This window comes from Meles meles, chromosome X (genome assembly GCF_922984935.1).
Source record: "Meles meles chromosome X, mMelMel3.1 paternal haplotype, whole genome shotgun sequence".
Taxonomy (NCBI): Eukaryota; Metazoa; Chordata; class Mammalia; order Carnivora; family Mustelidae; genus Meles; species Meles meles.
In genome coordinates, this window is record NC_060087.1 from 131,156,241 (window position 1) to 131,175,611 (window position 19,371).

The following is a 19,371-nucleotide window of genomic DNA, read 5'->3' on the forward strand; positions in this document are numbered from 1 at the left end:
CCCCCCCCGCTCCCAGCTCCCAACCGCACCCAGGCCCCGGCGACTCCGCCCACAGCCGTTTTCGCCCCGCCCCCCAGCCGAGGCTCCAAAGCCCAGGACTGGAGAAGAGGCTCCTGGAGGCTGGGCGGCGACGCCTCGGGCGCGCAGACAGGAGGGGCGGGGCCTTGGCGGGAAAGCCCGGGCTCGCTTCTCTGGCCCGCGCGGTCCTCCCACGTCTCAGTGGTTTGGGGAAGGGGCGGGGCCCAGCCGTGGGGCGAGAACGGGGTGGGGCTCGCCGCGCCCGGGCTCCGCCTCCCATCCCTCCTCCGCCTCCTCCCCTTCCCCTCGACTCGCCCCTGGGAAGGGGTGGGTGGTGGAGTCACAGTCGGCCTCAGCCAGGCTGCGGAGCGGACGGACGCGCCCGGTGCCCCGGGGAGGGGCGCCACCCGGAGAGGAGGAGGAGGCTGTGAAGAGGAGGAGACTCCCTCTTTGCTGACAACCCCCCTCCCCTCGCCCCTCCCCCCCAGGCTCTGACCCCAGGGGCCAGGGGCCTGACAAGTTTCTCCACCTTGGCTGCCTGGAGAGGCCGCTACCCTGGAGGGTCCTGAGCCCATCGCACTGGGGGCCCCAGCACCGCCCCAGTGGCCTAACGCGACCATCTCAGGGACCACTGCAAGGTTTCCAGTTGCCTAGACCAGGAGCCGGGGGTCAGAGCAACAGCCCTTCCAGCCACCTGCCTCGACTTCTGCCTCAGGCACCAGCCCCAGCCCTGTGCGTCCATCCCAGGTGACATGCCGGTCCTCTCCACCCCCCGGTCCTCGCGGGTGAGCACGATGAAGCGCACAGCTCTGGTCCTGGCCCTCATGGCCTATGGAGCCCACAAAGTCTACCCTTTGGTGCGGCAGTACCTGGCAGCCACCAGGGGCCCTCAGGTACCAGCAGGGGAGTCCACGCAGGAGGTGTCCGGGGCCGCAGCAGCCAAGGCCAGCGTGAACCGGGTGTTCCTGCAGCGGTTCTTGGGGCTCCTGCGGCTGCTCTTTCCCAGAACCCTGTGCCGGGAGACGGGGCTGCTGGCGCTGCACTCGGCCTCCCTGGTGAGCCGGACCTTCCTGTCCGTGTACGTGGCCCGCCTGGACGGCCGGCTGGTGCGCGGCATCGTGCGCAAGGACCCCCGGGCCTTCGGCTGGCACCTCCTGCAGTGGCTCCTCATCGCCCTCCCCGCCACCTTCATCAACAGTGCCATCCGGTTCCTGGAGGGCCAGCTGGCCCTGGCCTTCCGCAGCCGGCTCGTGGCCCATGCCTACAGCCTGTACTTCTCCCGGCAGACCTACTACAGAGTCAGCAACATGGACGGGCGGCTTCGCAACCCTGACCAGTCCCTGACAGAGGACGTGGTGGCCTTCGCCGCCTCCGTGGCCCACCTCTACTCCAACCTCACCAAGCCACTCCTGGACGTCGCCGTGACCGCCTACACCCTGGTTCGAGCGGCCCGTTCCCGCGGGGCCGGCATAGCCTGGCCCTCGGCCATCGCGGGCCTCGTCGTGTTCCTCACAGCCAACGTGCTGCGAGCCTTCTCACCCAAGTTCGGCGAGCTGGTGGCCGAGGAGGCGCGGAGGAAGGGAGAGCTGCGCTACATGCACTCTCGCGTGGTGGCCAACTCCGAGGAGATCGCCTTCTATGGGGGCCACGAGGTGGGGCAGGTCGGGGTACTGGGCCCGGGGCGGCGGTGGGGGGGAGGCAAATAGCCACGGACAGCGGGCAAAGCCCAGGCCTGGCTAGGGCTCCTGCCAGATGTGCAGGGAGGTCACAGAAGACGAAGACTGGGGATGGCAGGTCCTGGGGCTGCCCAGATTTGGGCTCAGAAATGGAGAAGCAGGAAGGCTGGGTGGGGCCTGGCCTGGGCCGGCTGCCGGCTTGCGCCAGGCCACTTCTGCTTCCTCTCCGTCTCGGGGTGGTTGTCTGGGCCTCGGAGCTGCGGATCCTAGCGGTTTCCCACGCCAGAGCTCCCTGCCTGCTCCACTCCTGCCACCAGCCAGGAGAAGGCTGCTGCCACCTGGGAGCAGGGACAGTGAGACCCGGCCTGCTGCTGGCCCCGTGTGGGCCCCCCAGGGCCTTTGAAGGCTGGTATCTGGCCAAGCTGGTGGGCCAGGCAGGCCGGCATTATGGGCGTGACTCAGCCCAAGCGGGGCTTAACGAGCAGCACCCAGCGCGGCGGCCACAATAGTGGCAGCCTGAGGTACTCGGGGTCAAAGCCTCCCCTGCCTGAGCCTGCGGGCCAGCCCGGCTACCTGCTCAGCCTCCTCCACAGGCCCCCCAGCCGCCACCGCGGCAGGACGCACTTCCTGCCCGCCCAGCAGCCACCCTGCCCCCCCCCCCCCCCCCCCCCCCCCGCGCGGCTGCCCTTCCGCCTGGGTTCCAGGCGCGCAGCTCCTCAGCAGGCCAGGCCTGCCGGGAGCCTGGCGCTGGAAAGGTTACTGCGGGCCACTGCTCCCTTTATCTCGCCTCAGCCCCTCCCCTTCCTCGTGCCTGGGGTTGCAGCTGCCTCCGGCCCTGCTCTCTGCGACACCGGTTTCGTTCCGAGGGCTTCCCAAGGGAGGGCCATAATGGTATCTACCTCCTGAAGGCCTGCACGTCCTGTCTTTCTCAGGTGGCCTTTGTGCCCCGACCTGGTCTCACTGGCCGCTCACTGGACACAGGCCATGATTTTTTTTTTTTTAAAGGCTTGTCCCTGAACTCTGCAGAGGGGGCATCCCGCGTGTAGGCCAGGCTCCAGATTAGGAGAAAATGCCTGGTGTGTAGCTACAGCCCATCCCCTCTCCCACACGTCGGACTGCAGGGCTTTGGCGGACTGCCACGGCCTTGGGTGAGGCGCCCGCAGCTACATCATCAGCCCCGGCTAGCACTCCTGCCAGCTCCCAGCACGAGCCTGGGTTGCCAGGGTGCTCAGAGGAGGCGTGCTCCATTCAGGAACCAGGACTGGCTTCAGTGCAAAGCCGGTCAATGGGCCAGACCTGGACAGTGGGGGCAGGAGGGCCCCGGTGTATGTCCACAGCCTGTCTCTTTTGACCTCAGCTTAAGGGCTAGAAAGTGGCGTGGGGTGATGGGCCCTCGTGATTGCCTTTACTGTGCAGGCGAGTGGCTTCCCCCAGTTCCACCAGCTGATGTCTCTAGGGACACTAACCCAGGCTCCATTCGACAGGTTAGGGCGGAGGTGACTGGCTGGAGGACAGACGTCAGTGTTCTGTTCTCATTGAAATCTCACGGAGGAGGCTCGCTCAGATTCTACTCGCATGCGCACGTGCCCACATAGGTACAAACTCTTGCTGGTTTGAGAGCAAGTAGGTCAAAGCGTCATTTATGAGAATCTGGTTCTCTCCTCATGACTCTGCGAGCATGGCCCAAATTGCACACATCTGGCTACCCCCAAGCGATGTGAGCTTGGGCAGGTCCCTTTGCCTCTTGGGCTTTGGTGTCCCCAGTACAGGGGACGTGAGAGTACACGTCACTGTTGCAGGTGATGAAAGTCAAGTGGAAAGTTAGGTGTGAAAGTACTTGACAGAGGCAGAGGAGATGGTGCCATGCTGGGCAGCTGTGCTCAGCTGGGGGTGGGAGGCAGGGCTGGGGCATGCCCCCCCCCGCAAGTAACGAGCCAAGAAACCCCCAACCTAATGGCCACCCAGTTCCTGGCACCTCCGGTGTGCCTTCCGTTCCCTTTGACACCCCCTCATCCAGACCCCACAGGTGCCCCTTTGCCCAGCTGTGGGCAGCCTGAGGTCGCCGGTGGTGTGGCCAGTGCAGGGATGGGGAGGCAAGGGCAGGGCCGGCTGGGGAGCCTGCCTGCCAGGTTTCTGTGGGAGATCGCGGCATATGGTCCTCATCCAGGGGAACCTTGAGCAAGTTGGGGGAGGCGAGGCCAAACTAGACACTCTGGAACCGACTTCCTCAAAACCAAGTACTGCTTTTTGCTCTCCTGCGCTGCCCTTAGCTTAGCTCAAGCTAGTACCCACTCCCCCCTACCCCCTCAGCATTGTCCCCTCCGGGACAGACCAAGGATGTCCCGGAGCTCTGCAGGACAAAGAGAGGGGCACGGTAAATGTCCCAACTGGAGAGGTGCAGTGGAAGGAAGGGTTGGGAGTGGATCTCGGGAGGTGGGGGTGATGAGTCCCTTCTGCGTCACCACGGTCCCCTGGTACTATGGTGTCAGGCAGTCCCGAACTTTGACAGCCGGCCTCTGTAAATATGGCCCGGTCGTAACCCTCAGCCCGTGACCTTGTCCTGGCCATCCAATAGCATGGCATGTATGAGTGGTGCTTCGAGCTTCTTGTGGCCCCCATGGGAGCGACCAGGAAGCGCCATGGTCTCTCACTGTCCCCCGGCCCCGCAGGTGGAGCTAGCCCTCCTCCAGCAGTCCTACCAGGGCCTGGCTTCTCAGATTCACCTCATCCTGCTGGAGCGCCTGTGGTACATCACGCTGGAGCAGTTCCTCATGAAGTACGTGTGGAGCGCCTCGGGCCTGCTCATGGTGGCCGTGCCTATCATCACGGCCACCGGCTACGCGGAATCAGGTGAGAGCTGCGGCTGCCGTGGGGCGGAGCCCTCTCCTGTCCCCCCCCCCCGCCCCCGCCCCCAGCTAACTGCTGGGCTTGGTGGGGGGGCCCCAGAGCCGGGCCAAGCCACCTGCCCCTTCCGCTGGGGCCCTGAGGCCCAGTCAGTATCCCGAGCTCAGCAAGGGCCCCTCTCCCTTGCTTGTCACTTTGGCTGGTGGGTCATCGGGCTTCCCGTTTTGTCCTCCTGCGGGCAGTCTTCCCATGGCCGCCCTCTGAAAGGTTAACACGTGTCCTCGGTCAGAGTCGCTGGTCATATGTAGCTCCTCCCCCACCTGGCCCTGAGAACGTTCTAGGGACCAGCCCTGCTGGTGTCTAGTGGAGCTCAGCGTCCAATTTGCTTTCTGGTTGTATATTGCCCAGCTGTTGCTTCATCGGGCCCATGTGTGTCTAAATTCACCCCTCTGGTTGCCAATTTCGTGGCTCACCAGTCCTTTTGCACAGCCCAGTTACCTTCTCACAGATAGAGATCTTCTGGAAGTTCTTTCCGCAAGACTTTTCGTCATGGGAACTTGGAGACTATTTTGTTGTCTGAACCATTTTTGTTGTACTCTTTTCTCAGAACAAAGTGTAGTTGGGTGTGGAAGTCGAGGCAGGCAGTTACCTTCTCTCAGCCCCTCGACAATAATTGTCTCTGTTGGACAATCTCTCATCAGCATCTGTGTCCCTCTGGTCACTTTTCGACTTTTCTTCTCTGGCATCCTGCGGTTAACCTACGAAGTGTTTGCCTGTCAGTTTCTGGTTGTCCTGCTTGAGATTTGTTGTATGGCCTTCACGTATTCAGATTTTCCATCGTTCTGGAAAATTCTCCACTGATCTTTTATGTTCGCTCGTCCATGAGTTTTCTTTTCAGCTGCATCTGATTTGTTGTTTTTTACTTTAATTTTTAAATTTCAGTGACTATTTCTATAAGTTCCATTTGCTTCCCTTTCACACGGAAATGTGAAAACAGACATTTTTCTTTTGAGATAGAAATTTTAAGCTGTTTTCATGTCTGATTTTCTCATCGTTTGGACTGCGCCTTTTTACGCTCTGTGGTCTCTGACTCTATCCAACTATTCGATTATCAGAATTCTTGGCTTTATCCTCTGTCCACTGCTCTTCGCTCACGGTGAACTGGTTCTCTGTGGGTTTTGCAACCAGACTCCCATGGGAACCCTGAGTGGCCTAACCCGAGGGGTCATTCCCCAGGGCGGTCTGTATTTGCTTTTGTTGGGGGCCACACATGCCCGCGCAGGTAATTAACCACTTGGAGGCCATTTTACCCTAGCTTCTCAGCTTGGGGAAGAGAGGTTTCTGAACTTGGAGGCGGTACTAATTTGAACTCTAGACACATAATTACAGATTCTCAGAGAAGACCTTTTGTTTCGAGCACCTAGAAGCCCGGCAGCACAAGAGAAACTTCCCTGTCTTCTCCCATCTCTGGAGATTTCACGGGAGTACCTAATGGCTGCCTTCGCTCTGTGTTCCTGAAATTTCCCTTGCTTTCCTTGGAGCACAGCTCTGCTTGAAAAGGTGTTACACTTCGGGGTACCTGGTTGGCTCAGTTCGTGGAGCGTGCGACTCTTGATCTCCAGGTTGTGAGTTGGGAGCCCCATGTTGGGTATAAAGCTTACTTTAAAAAAATATTTTAAAAATAAAAAAACTGGGGCGCCTGGGTGGCTCAGTGGGTTAAAGCCTCTGCCTTCGGCTCAGGTCATGATCCTAGGGTCCTGGGATCGAGCCCCGCATCGGGCTCTCTGCTCAGCAGGGAGCCTGCTCCCTCCTCTTTCTGCCTGCCTCTCTGCCTGCTTGTGATCTCTGTCTGTCAAATAAATAAAAATAAAATCTTAAAAAATTTTTTAAAAAACCTAAAGGTGTTATATTCTATGCAATTTGGTAGTAAGAGGGTTTTCTATTTTTTAAGACTTATTTGAGAGAGAGAGATAGCACACACGTGCACACAAGTGGGGAGCAGCAGAGGGAGAGGGGGAAGCAGGCTCCCCGCTGAGTAAGGAGCCTAGTGTGGGACTCGATCCCAGGCCCCCAGGATCATGACCGGAGCCAAAGGCAGACACTTAACCGAGTTACCCAGGCACTCAGCAAGAGGGTTTTCGACTGCACATGAGAGAGAGCCCGACTTGTTTCAGAGCCGAAGTCTTTGATTCTCTCCCTATTTGTGTCTCTACCTTGGGGCTTCTGTACCGTCAGTTGTCCTTCTCTGAGTGACCCCAAGGGGAAGGATCTAACTGGAGGGGGCTTATTACTTTCTACCGCAAAGGCCTTGACCGTAAAGGGTGGCCTTGACTTAGGCCCAGGTACCAGACCCAGTCGGCACCCGTGGCCTGGAGCTTGCAAATCCAGCCACGACAAAACTGACCTGCCACTACTTTCCTCCATAGCTGGCCTTGGAGCCTGTCCAGTCCCCAAGGCCTCTCCCTCCTGTGAAAGCCCAGGACTTTCTGGACCCTCTGCTCCACCGGACTTTGTGGGCAGTTCAAAGAAGCATGAGTTCTTGTCCCTGGCCTCGGTGCCCTTGATAGTTAGTTACCGTGAAAGTGTAAAACACTGCTGCCTGCCTTGCTCACTCTACCGTCTTACCGGCCTCCTTGTTCTTCCCCTGAAGCAAGACTTCTGCCCCGGGACCTTAGCACGTACTGCTAGCTTTGCCTGGAATGCTCTTTCCTCTGATGACAACACCGCCCCCACCATCCTCTTCCCCGTCCCCGCCTCGCTGCTCTCCCAATGCCCAACACCCCGTCTGTTCCACTTCCCCGTTTCGTCTCTTGTCGCTCTGCCACTTTAGGCTGCTGTGCTCATTGGAAGCAGGGATTTTTGTCTGTTTTGTCCTTGCTATATCCCCAGTATCTGGAGGCTAGCGAGGGTTCTGGGTGCTTCGAGGAAGCTGAGAGCCCTGGGGACCTATGGGAGGAGGCAGACACTTACCAACTGGGGAAAATCTAGGTCCCTTTGCCCTTCTGGCCTGCTGGAGCCGCAAGGCTGGAAGGCCTAGAGGAAGGCTGGCCTTGCTGTGACCAGCTGCCTGGTGTCCTGCCTCCGGGTGCTGCTCTTGGCTGCCTGAGCCTCAGAGGGAACCTACGGAGGGTAATCAGTTCTGTCTCCAGGGGGTGCCATCTGGTGCACGCATGCCCCCAGCAACTGCAAACCCTTTCCCTTTGTGTGTATTCGCTGTCAGGCTTTTAGGACATCCAGGGAGGATAGCTTATGCCCCCCTGCCTGTTGGGGGCTACGTCCCAGGGGGCACGGTGGAAGGGCAGGCCCAAGACCATAGACTGGCAGGATTAGTCGCCGCCCTGTCCTGTTCCAGGATTCCTGGGCCAGGCCCAAGAAAAGGCAATGCAAGGCAGTCAGACCATCCATGCCTTTTCCACCGGGTACTGCCCTGGAAGCCATCTGCCCCGAGCTGGCTTCCTGCCCCTTCCCACTCCACCCCTGCCGTCATATCCCTAAGGCTTCCACCTCGAACTGCCATAGGCCCCTGGAGAGAGTCCTTGGGGCTTTCACGGGACCTTCCTTCCTACCGCTTTGGCCCCAGGAGGCTCAGCTTCCCCCGAGTACCCCCGTGGGCACTGCTCACTCTCCCACACCTCAGGACCCTCAGAGTCCGCCGCCCCCTTGCTCCCCATCACCTTTTCCACAACGTTCCTTGTGTAAAAGCCCTACCTTCCTGGGAACTCTAAGGGTCATGGGAGTTAAAACCACTGACAGAAATGACTGAAGTGAGCAGCCACGCGGTCGAGACTGAAACAGAAAGGGAGGTTGGGAGAGAGGAAAAGGCTCCCAGGAAGAAACAGGCATCACGGAGCGCGGGCAATTTAGGGGAAAGGAGCTGGTCGTGCCGAAAAAGAAAGCCCGCTGCCTCGTGGGTCATTTGGTCATCCAGATTATTGAGATGTGATTAACATCCCGTACAGCTGAGACTTTTAAAGTGTATAATTAAGTGGTTTTTAATGTATCAGTGAAATTGTACAACCATCACTACGAAGTCCAAAACATCGTCATCACCCCAGAAAGAAACCCAATAGCGGACTCAATAGCGGTCACCCCAGCACTGCCCGGCCCCCAGCCCCCACTCTGCTTTCTGTTGCTGCAGACCAGCCCCTTATGGGCCCTTCCCGTGAACGGAATCGTGCAATCCGCGGCCTTTGGTGCGGCCTTCTCTCACTCAGCGTCACGTTTTCAAGGGTCATCACGTTGTAGGTTGAATCGGCCCTTCGCTGCCTTTCACAGCCAAATTATCCACACGCGCCAGTTTCCTGAGCTGGCCGTCCACTGATGGACGCTTGGGCCGTTGACGCATTTGGAAGGTGACGAATCGTGCTGCCGTGATCATTTGTGTACAGGTTTTCGTGTGAACGTGCATTTTTTGTTTCTCACGGATGCGTACCCAGGAACGGAATGGCCAGGGCCCATGGTAACTCTTTGTGGAACTTTCTGAGGAACCAGCAGCTGGTGTCCACGTGGCCTGCGCCATCCTGCCACACCCCACCAGCCCTCCTCGTGGGCGGGAAGAAGTGGTAGCTCACTGTGGCTTGGACTCATGTTTCCCTGATGACCGAAAATGTTGAGTGCCCTTTCATGTGCTTGCTGGCCACTTGGAGATCTAGGAAAATCCGTAGAATTTTCTCTTCAGATCATTCGCCCATGGTTTCCTTGGGTTTTCTTTGTTGTTAAATGGGAAAAGGTTTTTTTTACATATTCTGGGTATGAGACCCTTATTGGACATGTGATTTGCAGGTGTTTTCTCCCAATCTGTAGGTTGTCTTTTTTTTTTTTTTAAAGATTTTTATTTTTTATTTATTTGACAGAGAGAGATCACAAGTAGATAGAGAGGCAGGCAGAGAGAGAGAGAGGGAAGCAGGCTCCCTGCTGAGCAGAGAGCCCGATGTGGGACTCGATCCCAGGACCCCGAGATCATGACCCGAGCCGAAGGCAGCGGCTTAACCCACTGAGCCACCCAGGCGCCCCTGTAGGTTGTCTTTTTGCTTTTTGCATGGTTCCCTTGGGTGCCTGAAAAGTTGTAATTTTGGTGAAGCTCATTTACTGTTTTTCTTTTGTTGCCTGTGCCTTCGGTGTTGTATCTAAGGAGGTATACATAATCCCAGAGCTTCCTAGTCTAAGCTCTCACCAGAGTTAGTTTTTGTAGGTGGTGTGAGGTAGGGTAATTTCTGCAAGCGGATGCCCAGTTGTCCCAGCACTGTCTGCCGGAGAAACTCTCCCTTCCCCTCGTGAGTCCGTCTGGATCTTCCACGGCCCCCTCCTTCCCACTGTGCTCCGCAGACCCTGAGGCGGTGAAGAAGGCGGCCTTGCAGATGAAGGAGGAGGAGCTCGTGAGTGAGCGCTCGGAAGCCTTCACCGTCGCCCGCAACCTCCTCACAGCCGCCGCAGATGCCATCGAGCGGATCATGTCATCCTACAAGGAGGTAACCACCCCCACCCCCTCCGCCCCGCCGGCTCAGCGCCGCCCCCTTCCCCCCTCCCCCCGCTGACGGCATCTGAGCCCGGGTCGCCCTGCCCGCAGGTGACAGAGCTGGCCGGCTACACAGCCCGAGTGCACGAGATGTTCCAGGTGTTTGAAGATGTCCGGCACTGCCGTTTCAAGAGGCCCGGGGAGCTGGAGGACACTCAGGCAGGGCCCGGGGCTGTGGCGAGGCCTGGAGTCCGCATAGAGGGGCCCCTGCAGATCCGAGGTAGGGGCACAAAAAAAAGAGATGCAGTCCCTGAGTAGAGGGGCTCACTCTCCAGTGTGGGCAGCAACGGAAACTTCCAGACCACAGCAGGGGCCAGGGTGCTGTGGAAAAGGGCCCAGGCGTCCAAGCCTCCATTACAGGAGTGCCCGGAGCAGAGGGTTTTACAGAGCAAGGGCGGACATTGACATTGTCCCCACCCCCGAACCTGAGCACGGCACCCGACACCATTCGTTCGGGGAGAGACTCATGGAAGCCCCACCATATTCCCGGGGAGCCCGGGACCTGCGCGCTGGCGGGGTGGGGGCGCGTGGAACCCACCAGAGGTCGGGGGCGCTGCTGCTCCCTACACTTGTCCATTGCATTCTCTCTCCAGGCCAAGTGGTAGACGTGGAACAGGGAATTATTTGTGAGAACATCCCCATCATCACACCCACGGGAGAGGTGGTGGTGGCCAGCCTCAACATCAGGGTAGGTCGAGGGGGCGGGGCGGGGCGTGGTTCGCGGGACCCAGGAGTGCTGGCAGCCCCGGCTGAACTCCAGGGCCCGGGGCTTGGCCTTCTGCATCTGCGGGCCCCCGCCTTTGGTGTCCGGCCTACCGGGCCTGCGTATGTTGTCATTTCAAGATCCCCTTGGCAGGTAGGCTAAGGTCCAGGTGAAACACCTCCAAGGCTCTGACTGTGGGTTCTGCTTCGGTGCAGTCATGAAAGTGGCAATTACCAAGAGTGGCCAAAGGTCACCCAAGGGCTCCTGGCCCTGGCCCTGTCATTGCCACCCCTCACCCCGATCCCTGAGAAGCCCAGGACTTGGGGACGCGGTTTCAACTCCAGTGACCTGAGCTTAAGGTCCCCCCCACAATCTGCTTCAACAAGCCCCCAGTGTAGGTATGTGCTGGGCACGCCTGGCCCCCGGGAGGGCCCTCAGCCTCTACAGAGGCCGTCTGTGAAAAGTAAGTCCTAGTGACCAACCCCACCAGTCACCTGGGAGTGACTAGGGAGCCAGAGCTTCAGATGGGGTCAGGGAGTGATGGAATGAAGGCGAGACCTGTGGGGGCGGGGTCAGTGCCAGAAAGGAGACAGAGCCATTCATTCATCCCCAGGCCAGGCCCTGGGAACCAGAGATCAGCTGCAGGGGCTCTGCCCTCAGCCCCACACTGGGTTGCCTCAAGTATTGCAGATGTCCCCAGTTAGCTGCCTAGGATGCTGCGGGGGCTGCGGGAACGGTGGTCCTGTGTCTGAGGAGAGTAGAGGTCAGCCGAAGCTTACCCCAGGAGCCTCAGGGTAGATGGGCAGCAGGAGGAAGAGGGCTCCCCCCGCAGGGACAGGCAGACGACAGGCACTGAAGGGGCAGGAGCGCAGAGCTGGGGGACCTTGGGGCGTCACGTTCCTGGCTGCAGAGCCGGGTCACTTGGAGTCACGGCCGGGCAGGGAGTTACTGGGAAGAGGCAGGCGGGGGTCTGGGCCTGGTAGTGCTGGCGGAGGCTCCTTTCCTTGATCTGCTGAGAGGGACCCTGAGAGCCAGTTGGAGGCCGGGCACCTTTCGTTACCCCGAGCAGCACAGGACATGCTGTCTTCCCTGTTGTCCCTGGCCGTGGTCACTCTTGGGATGTGGCAGGGAGCCACCAATGGCTGGTTTTTCCGAGGCAAACGACTGCCCCTGCAGGCCCAGTGGCAGCCCAGTAGGCAAAGGGCAGGGGCCCTGGCTCGGCAGGGCGCAGCTGGCGAGGGAGCGAGGCCAGGTGAGGCAAGAACAGGGGTGGGAGGCGAGGTAGGAGCCAGAAACTTCCCAGGCAGTTCCTGGGGCGAGAAGGATGACGGAAGAGGGAGAGGCGCAGGGAAGGGGCCCAGGGAGGCTGCCAGGGTGCTGACTGGGGGAGAGCCAGGCCTGACACACTGTCCCTTGCACATGGATCATGGCGGAGGGAGGCCCAGCCTTGCCCCCCCCCCACCTGCGACCAGGACCACAAAGGATGGGGCTGGGGCAGCAGGAGTGGCTTCTCTCCGGGTTCTGGAGGCCAGAGGCCAGATCGGGGCGCTGCGGAAGGGTCTGCTCCAGGCCTCCCCCGGTTTGGGTGCTTTACTGGCCATCAGTGGGGTTCTGGGCTTCCAGAAGCCTCGTGTCGAGCTCTGCCCTCCTCCTCACATGGCCTTCCCCCATGTGCATGTCTCTGGGTCCAAATGATCCCTTTTACTAAGGATGCCAGTCACACTGGATTGCGGGCCCCCCCACTCCAGGCTGACCTCATCTAAATTTAACTAATTATATTTGCAAAGTCTCTTTTTCTAAATAAGATCACATTCTCAGGTCTTGGGGGTTAGGACTCCAACGTGCGTCTCGGGGGGCACCACTCCATCCATAACACGGTCTCACTCAGACCTCTTGGGGACTGCCCGGCAGTGTCCCTGCTAGGTCACACTGTGAGAGAGCAGAGCTCAACATGGCGATGGGGGGCAGGGGTTGGGCCCCAGGGGTCCTGCCATCTGACCCCCTCCTTTCTGCACACCCCCCCTCCCAGCTCAGCTGGCCTCTTTCCCCCAGCAGGCACTTCCATAAGACCAGCAGGCACCACGTAATGGGCTAACTGGGGAGCCTGAGCCGCTTGTCGCCGAACCCTGGGGTCCCAGAGGCATCTCTGCCCAGTGCCCTAGCACCCGCAGGGACAGTGAGGTCTACGGGGCAGCAGGATTGGCCGGGCATTAGGGACAGAGTTGGAGGTTTCTTCTGTTCCCCTAGAACTCAAAAGAAAGCACCTTTCCCGGGGCAGCTCCTCCAGGGAGAGCAGTTCTGCCGGGGAAGTGAAGACCCGGGAACGGTCCCGGTTAGTCCGAGAGAGGCAGGACGGCAGGGAAAGAGGGTGACGGCGGCCCTCTGGGGCCTTCCTCGTGCTGGCCCCGTGCTCTGTGGTGCATGTCAGGGGCTGGGGGGCCGAGCCAGGACCCGGAACAGGTGTGTGGTTAGGGCCCTGGCTCCTGGACCTCGTCCTTCAGGCTCCGCTGTCCCTCACTGAGGGGCTGAGAGCAGCCCACCTGGCGGCCGGGCCGTGGCCCCCCGCACGAGCCACATAGGAGAGGAGGGAGGTGGGCGTGGCCCCGCAGGTACCAGCGCGGCTGCTGCTGCCCCGCAGGTGGAAGAGGGCATGCACCTGCTCATCACCGGCCCCAACGGCTGCGGCAAGAGCTCTCTCTTCCGGATCCTCGGCGGCCTCTGGCCCACGTACGGCGGGGTGCTCTACAAGCCCCCGCCGCAGCGCATGTTCTACATCCCGCAGAGGTGAGGGGAGGAGGGGAGCCCGGCCTCTACCCCTTTCCACCTGCGGCACCTGCCCCGGCCAGAGCCCAAGGGGCCACGCCGCCTCCCCCTGCCCCCCAGCCATGGCCCTGCTCGCCCGTGTGGTGCGCATGCGCCCGCGGTGGAGCAGTGTGGGTGTGTGTTGGTGCACGTGCGTGAGCGTGTCTGAGGTGTGCACGCGCCCATACGCACGAGGGGTGGGGGGCGTAGCGTGTGCAGAGTGCGTGGTATGTGTGCAGGGGGGCTGGTGGCGGGGGTCGGTGGGACTTGAGCGCCCCCCCACGCCCGGCTCCCGGCCCGTGACTGAGCCCGCCCAGGCGCAGGGGGTCGGGAGGCAGGGCCAGGCCTGCCCCGTCCTGACAGGCGGCGCGCCCGCAGGCCCTACATGCCCGTGGGCTCCCTGCGGGACCAGGTCATCTACCCAGACTCCGTGGAGGACATGCGAAGGAAAGGCTATTCGGAGCGGCACCTGGAAGCCATCCTGGACATCGTGCACCTGAACCACATCCTGCAGCGGGAAGGAGGTAGGGGAGGACGTGGCCCATGTCACTGGGCAGCGCCAGGGAGGAAGCCGTCCATCGGTTGCCTTCCGTTCCGAGACTCAGCTGGGGAGCCTGCTGCCCCCCCCACTCCTGCCTCCCTCTTGGTCCCCGAGGGATGAAGAGAACTCCGACATCCAGAAGCCCAGAGAGCTAGGCGCCCTGGAAAACGCCACCCGTTAGGGTGCCCCAGAGCTCACTGGGCAAGGCAGGCCCGGCACAGCAGGAAGCATCCAGCGGGGGACGGGGCTCTGGGGCTCAGTGGCCGGGAGGGCCCTGTGGGCCAGGCGGGGAGCCGTGGCTTTCCCTGACCATGAAGGAAGCCTTTGGAAGGCTCAGGCAGGGAAGTCACGGGTTGGTGTCACATTTTAGCAAGAGGACAGACCCCGGCGTGAGCCGGTCAGCTGCGGAGAAGGTGAGCCCAGGGTGTGTGTGCAGAGGGCCTCTGACACAGGAGGCAGGAGAGAGCCGGAGGGGACGCTTGGGTTTCTGGCTTGAGCCTGGGAGGTGCCATCCGCTGGGAAGGAGACTGCAGGACTGGAGGGCTGCAGGGACAGGCTGGTAGCAAGAGAAGGCGTTGGTCGGGGCTCATCAGCTGTGTCCGCAGATGCTCGCTGCGCCCGGAATGGGGGAGGAGGGGAGGGCAGCCCAGGTGCACGGGGGAAACCAAGGTGGGGCTGCACTCAGTTTTTTTAGTGAGATCTGAAAAGCGGGGTTCAGCTTCCTGCGTCCGTCACTAGGGGAAGCTTGGCCAGGCGCCCTGCGCCCAGGAGCGCGCCGCCCACCTGACGCTTGTCTTCACGGGCACCCTGAGTGCCTATTAGCGTTGAGTTCAGCTGGGAGTAACAGAGCCCCTTCCCCACAACACTGGCTCAAATCATTCACCGGTTTATCTTCCTGTGACATCGAAGTCGTGAGGAAAGCAGGCGATGATCAGCGGAGGCAGCCAGCTCTGTGAAGGACCCTCAGGTTGCTCAGCTCTCTGTAGCCTCCTTTCCCGAAGTCACCTCATGATCTAAGACGGCTGCTCGGGCTGTCACATCGCATCCCAGGCCATGGGATGGAGAAAGGGGGAAAGGCCAAGGGTACCTGCCATCTGTCTTTTGAAGAAAGTTCCAGAAGCTGGCCCATGTGTGACATACTCAAACCGTATAGGCCAGAATTCGGTTCCCTGGTGACACCTCACCTCAAGACCAGCTACAGAGTAGAGCCTTTTTTGTGGGGAACTTCCAGCCCCGTGGGAAGACAGAGTGGAGGTGGGACACAAGGAGTCATCTCTGCTCAGACCAGGCAGGGACACAGACACCTGGTCCCTGCCGGCAAGAAGCCTTCTGGGGAGACCCCATCAGCCATCCCTGGGGCTCTGCCACAGCCGTCACTGCCCATGGATGGACGCGCTGGCTGGCTCTCAGGTCTGGCAAGCATCTGCGGGGCTGCCGCAGCGGGGTAGGGAGCGGCTCAGCCACCGGAAGCGTGCCGCGTCGCCGTGCGAGGAGTCAGCAGGGTCGGTCCCCTCCGAGGGCCGTGGGGGATGAAGCCGTCCCAGGCCTGGCCGTCTTCTCCCTGTGTCTTCCCCTTTACGTGGGGACGTGGTCCTGGGGGACGGGGGCCCCCTCATGACCTCGTGACAACTGTCCCTTCTGTAAAGCCCATGTCTGCAAGTAAGGCCATGTTCTGCAGTCCCGGGGCTCAGGATGCCCATGGGGCCACAATTCTGCTCGACAAGTCAAGATCAAGATCAGCTCCAGCTAGATAAGCGTCCGGGGCGCGTGGACCCAGCCTTCTGCAGGGTCCCATAGGGTCCCATAGGCCCCCGTATCCCACTCTCACTGGTCTCTTCCGGCCCTCCTGCTGGCCCTGAGGCTGGGCCCCGTGCAGGTGCGGCCCCGGCCCTTGCTGAAACCCACCGAAGCCCCTTGCCCCTGCCTAGGTTGGGAGGCCACATGCGACTGGAAGGATGTGCTGTCGGGGGGGGAGAAACAGAGAATCGGCATGGCCCGCATGTTCTACCACAGGTGAGCTGGGGGCCCCCAGGAGGCCGAGTGGGACAGCCAGGTGCCCTATGGCCCTTAGGGGGCCTCACCCCGGCTTGGGCCCAGCCGGCACTGGGCACAAAAAGCAGAATCAGTGCGCGGATTAGGGTTCCCACAGTGGGCGGGGGGGCAGGCCAAGGCTTCTGTGAAGGAGGGTTCACCCCTAGCGCCTTTGCCCCCCACGTGCGCCCAGGCCCAAGTACGCCCTCCTGGATGAGTGCACCAGCGCTGTGAGCATTGACGTAGAAGGCAAGATCTTCCAGGCGGCCAAGGACGCCGGCATTGCCCTGCTCTCCATCACCCACCGGCCCTCCCTATGGTAGGTGCCCTCCCTTCCCGCCCGGAGTTGAGGGGAGGGAGCACCCCACCTGCTGGGAGTAGGGGGAGGCCGGGCAGAGTCTCCGGGTCACCATCTGAGCAGCCTCTCCGCTCCTCCACCCCCGGCCCAGGAAGTACCACACGCACTTGCTGCAGTTTGACGGGGAGGGCGGCTGGAAGTTTGAGAAGCTGGACTCTGCTGCCCGCCTGAGCCTGACCGAGGAGAAGCAGCGGCTGGAGCAGCAGCTGGCGGGCATGCCCACGATGCAGCGGCGCCTCCAGGAGCTCTGCCAGATCCTGGGCCAAGGCCCCGGGGTCCTCCAGGGTGCTCCTCCCCCCTGAGCCCTGGGATCACATGAAGGAAACGGCCTCACTCGCCCACCCACCCCCTGTGCCCGGCATGGCGCTGCCGCAGGCCTACCCTGCATGCCTTTCCCTCACGGGCCTCCTGGCGGTGGGCCTGCCCTGCCTAGAGGACGGCCAGCAAACCCACGTGCCTCTCGGGGGGGCGGGCTTCCCTGGGTGGGGCAGGTGGTCCTTTCTTCTCTTCCAAGAGGGGCGAGGGGTGGAGGGGAGCCCCCAGCTTGCACCACCAGCCCAGTCTGTGCAGAGCCTTGCATGGGGGGCCCTGCCGTCCTGACGCCGCAGTCCCCCTTATTCCCTTCAGTCCTTGGAGACCCCACGTGGCTACCACCCAAACGACCCACCAAGGCTCCCACCCTGTGGGACCCCCTTCCCACTCTAGAAACGGCCAGACCCACAGGCAGGCCGCTTGTGTGCACCCCCTCTTCCCACCGGTCGTCTCCAGGAGCCTGCGGGAGAAAGGGCGGCACAGCATTTGTGACCGAGCCCTGGTAAGAATGTCGCCCCTGCCCGCCTTGGCCCCTAGCCTTCTCTCCTTTCACAAGCTAATTTATTGGGTTCCTGTTTGGAGCCATCTCGATTGCCAATAGGAGCACCCTGCCAGCAGGGGCGAGGCGGCCTGGGCCCCGGTCCTCCCACAGGCGGCCTCGCCCTTGAGCCAATCCCTGGCAGCCTGTGGCCCCGCCAGCCTACACTGCCAGCCACCTCCGTGGGGTGGGGGGAGGTACAGGTCCACCAAAGGGGGAAATGGGCGCTGGGGCTGCCGGGCATGAGGGCACCCGTGTGCCCAGCTCAGTGCCAAAGAGGGGTCAGCCAGGGGAGCTGTGTGTGCAAAGCCAGCCCCCACCCACGAGGGAGACCCCACCACAGCCACCGCGTGTGCCTTTCCAGGTCCTCAGCCCTCTGGCCGGGGAGCACCCCCCGATCCCTCAGTAAAAGCCTCCTGTGCAAAGTGCAGTCCTGCCTCCCAGCCTCTTTGTCTGGCAGGGCTTGGGGGAGATGGGGAGGGGCAGCAGGTGGCCTGGGGGGTAAGGAGTAACCTCGGCCCCTGCCCCCACGCAAAGACGACTCAGCACATTCTCCAGCCCACAGTGGGGAGGCAGATTGAACAACATCTCACGAAAACCTTGGCTGAGCGCAGTTAGGACTCGGGACCAATCCTGGGCCCAGTCCCTGCCTGCAGAGAGCCGCCGTGGGGCGAGGAGCAGAGTGGGCTGGGGGACAGGCCCAGAGGAGCAGGAGTCCCAACCCCATGGGGCAAAGGGAAGCAGGGGAGAAGGAGTTCTAGACCTTCTCGGAAGAGGGACCACTGGCACAAAAGCCCAGGGGCCCATCAGGAGGGAGACACAAGTCATCCGTGCGGTGCGGAAGGCAGAGGAAGGGCTGGGACCGTGCCAGGGAGCCGGGACTGACTGCAGAGGCAAGGAGGAGCCGCTGAAGGGTGTCAGGCAGGATGGAAACAACACGCAGTCATGCCTGTGGCCGCAGGTGGGGAGGAGGGTTTGGAGGGAGGCGAGAGCGCACAGCTCAGTCCTCAGTCGGCTGCTCGTGGGAAGGGAGACGGAGCAGCCGCAGGACCCAGCACTTCACTCCTAGGCTTACACCAAGAAAACTGGAAACAGGTGTTCAATCAAAAACTTAGATGTGAATGTTCGTAGCGGGGCTATTGGTGGTAATCAAAAAGCAAAAACAACCCAGAAGTCCATCAACGTGCATGGAGAAACCAGATGTGGTCTCTATACAACAGAGCGCCATGCGGCTAAAAAAAGACTGGGGTTCTGACCCCTGCTACGAAGCTGGATGTGACACTGAGTGAAAGAAGCCAAACAGGAAAGGCCACGCACACTGACTTCCCTGGGAGGAAGCATCCAGAATAGGCAAATCTGTACAGACGCAAAGCAGAGCACTTGTTGCCACAGGCTGAGCTGTAGAGGTGATGGTCATACAACATGGGGACTGTAATAAATGTCACCGAATCGTGCCCTTTAAAAGGGTTAATTTCATGTTATGTGAATTTCACCTCAAAAAAATAGAGCTATAGATAATCGATGACCGGTACATCGATTGAGTGATTGATTGATGATAGCTAGACGACACATGATTGCTAGATAATAGATGATACACACAGAGAGAGGATAGTCAAGGTGACCCTCGGGCTCTGGCTTAGGTGGCCAGGTGGGCAATGGCAGCATTAGCTGGACGCGGGGCAGGTGGTGGTTGAAGTCGCAGGGAGACAAGCTGGGGAGGACGTGCCCAGTGTTCCATCCGGGGGAAAGGACAGTAGCCTACATTTTACTTGAATTCGGGGGTTAGGATTTGTTTTTGATTCCAGGAGAGGTGGCGAATTCAGAGGGCTAGGAGCTGTTCCTTCTTTTCTTCCCAAGGTTGTTCACGTTGTCCTTACCTGATAGTAAATCCCTTTTTTTTGAACTTACATAGTTAGAAGGGTTCTGTGGTCTGCCACCAAACTGTAAGTGATACAGATGAAAAGACACAGCCGGCAGATACTGTCCACAAGGAAGTTAGTGGAGAGAAATTAACCTCGGACGAAGTAAACCTC

General features: G+C 60.6%; 1 protein-coding gene across 1 annotated transcript; it reads left to right on the forward strand.

The window, feature by feature from the left end:
• The first annotated feature begins 73 nt into the window (after positions 1-73).
• On the forward strand, positions 74-17,768 carry ABCD1 (ATP binding cassette subfamily D member 1). The gene is made up of 10 exons (XM_045995484.1): positions 74-1,670; positions 4,364-4,544; positions 9,864-10,006; positions 10,105-10,273; positions 10,647-10,741; positions 13,395-13,540; positions 13,937-14,082; positions 16,028-16,112; positions 16,324-16,449; positions 16,580-17,768. The coding sequence occupies exons 1-10, from the start codon at positions 771-773 to the stop codon at positions 16,788-16,790; spliced, it is 2,202 nt and encodes a 733-aa protein (XP_045851440.1). The 5' UTR covers positions 74-770; the 3' UTR covers positions 16,791-17,768.
• The last annotated feature ends 1,603 nt before the right edge of the window (positions 17,769-19,371 follow it).

Bases quoted from the DNA above. Each gene is read 5' to 3' on its own strand.
- ABCD1 (XM_045995484.1), top strand. From the start codon at position 771: ATGCCGGTCCTCTCCACCCCCCGGTCCTCGCGGGTGAGCACGATGAAG. The intron at 10,274-10,646 runs GTAGGGGCACAA...TTCTCTCTCCAG, and splicing joins GGGGCCCCTGCAGATCCGAG to GCCAAGTGGTAGACGTGGAA. The intron at 16,113-16,323 runs GTGAGCTGGGGG...ACGTGCGCCCAG, and splicing joins GCCCGCATGTTCTACCACAG to GCCCAAGTACGCCCTCCTGG.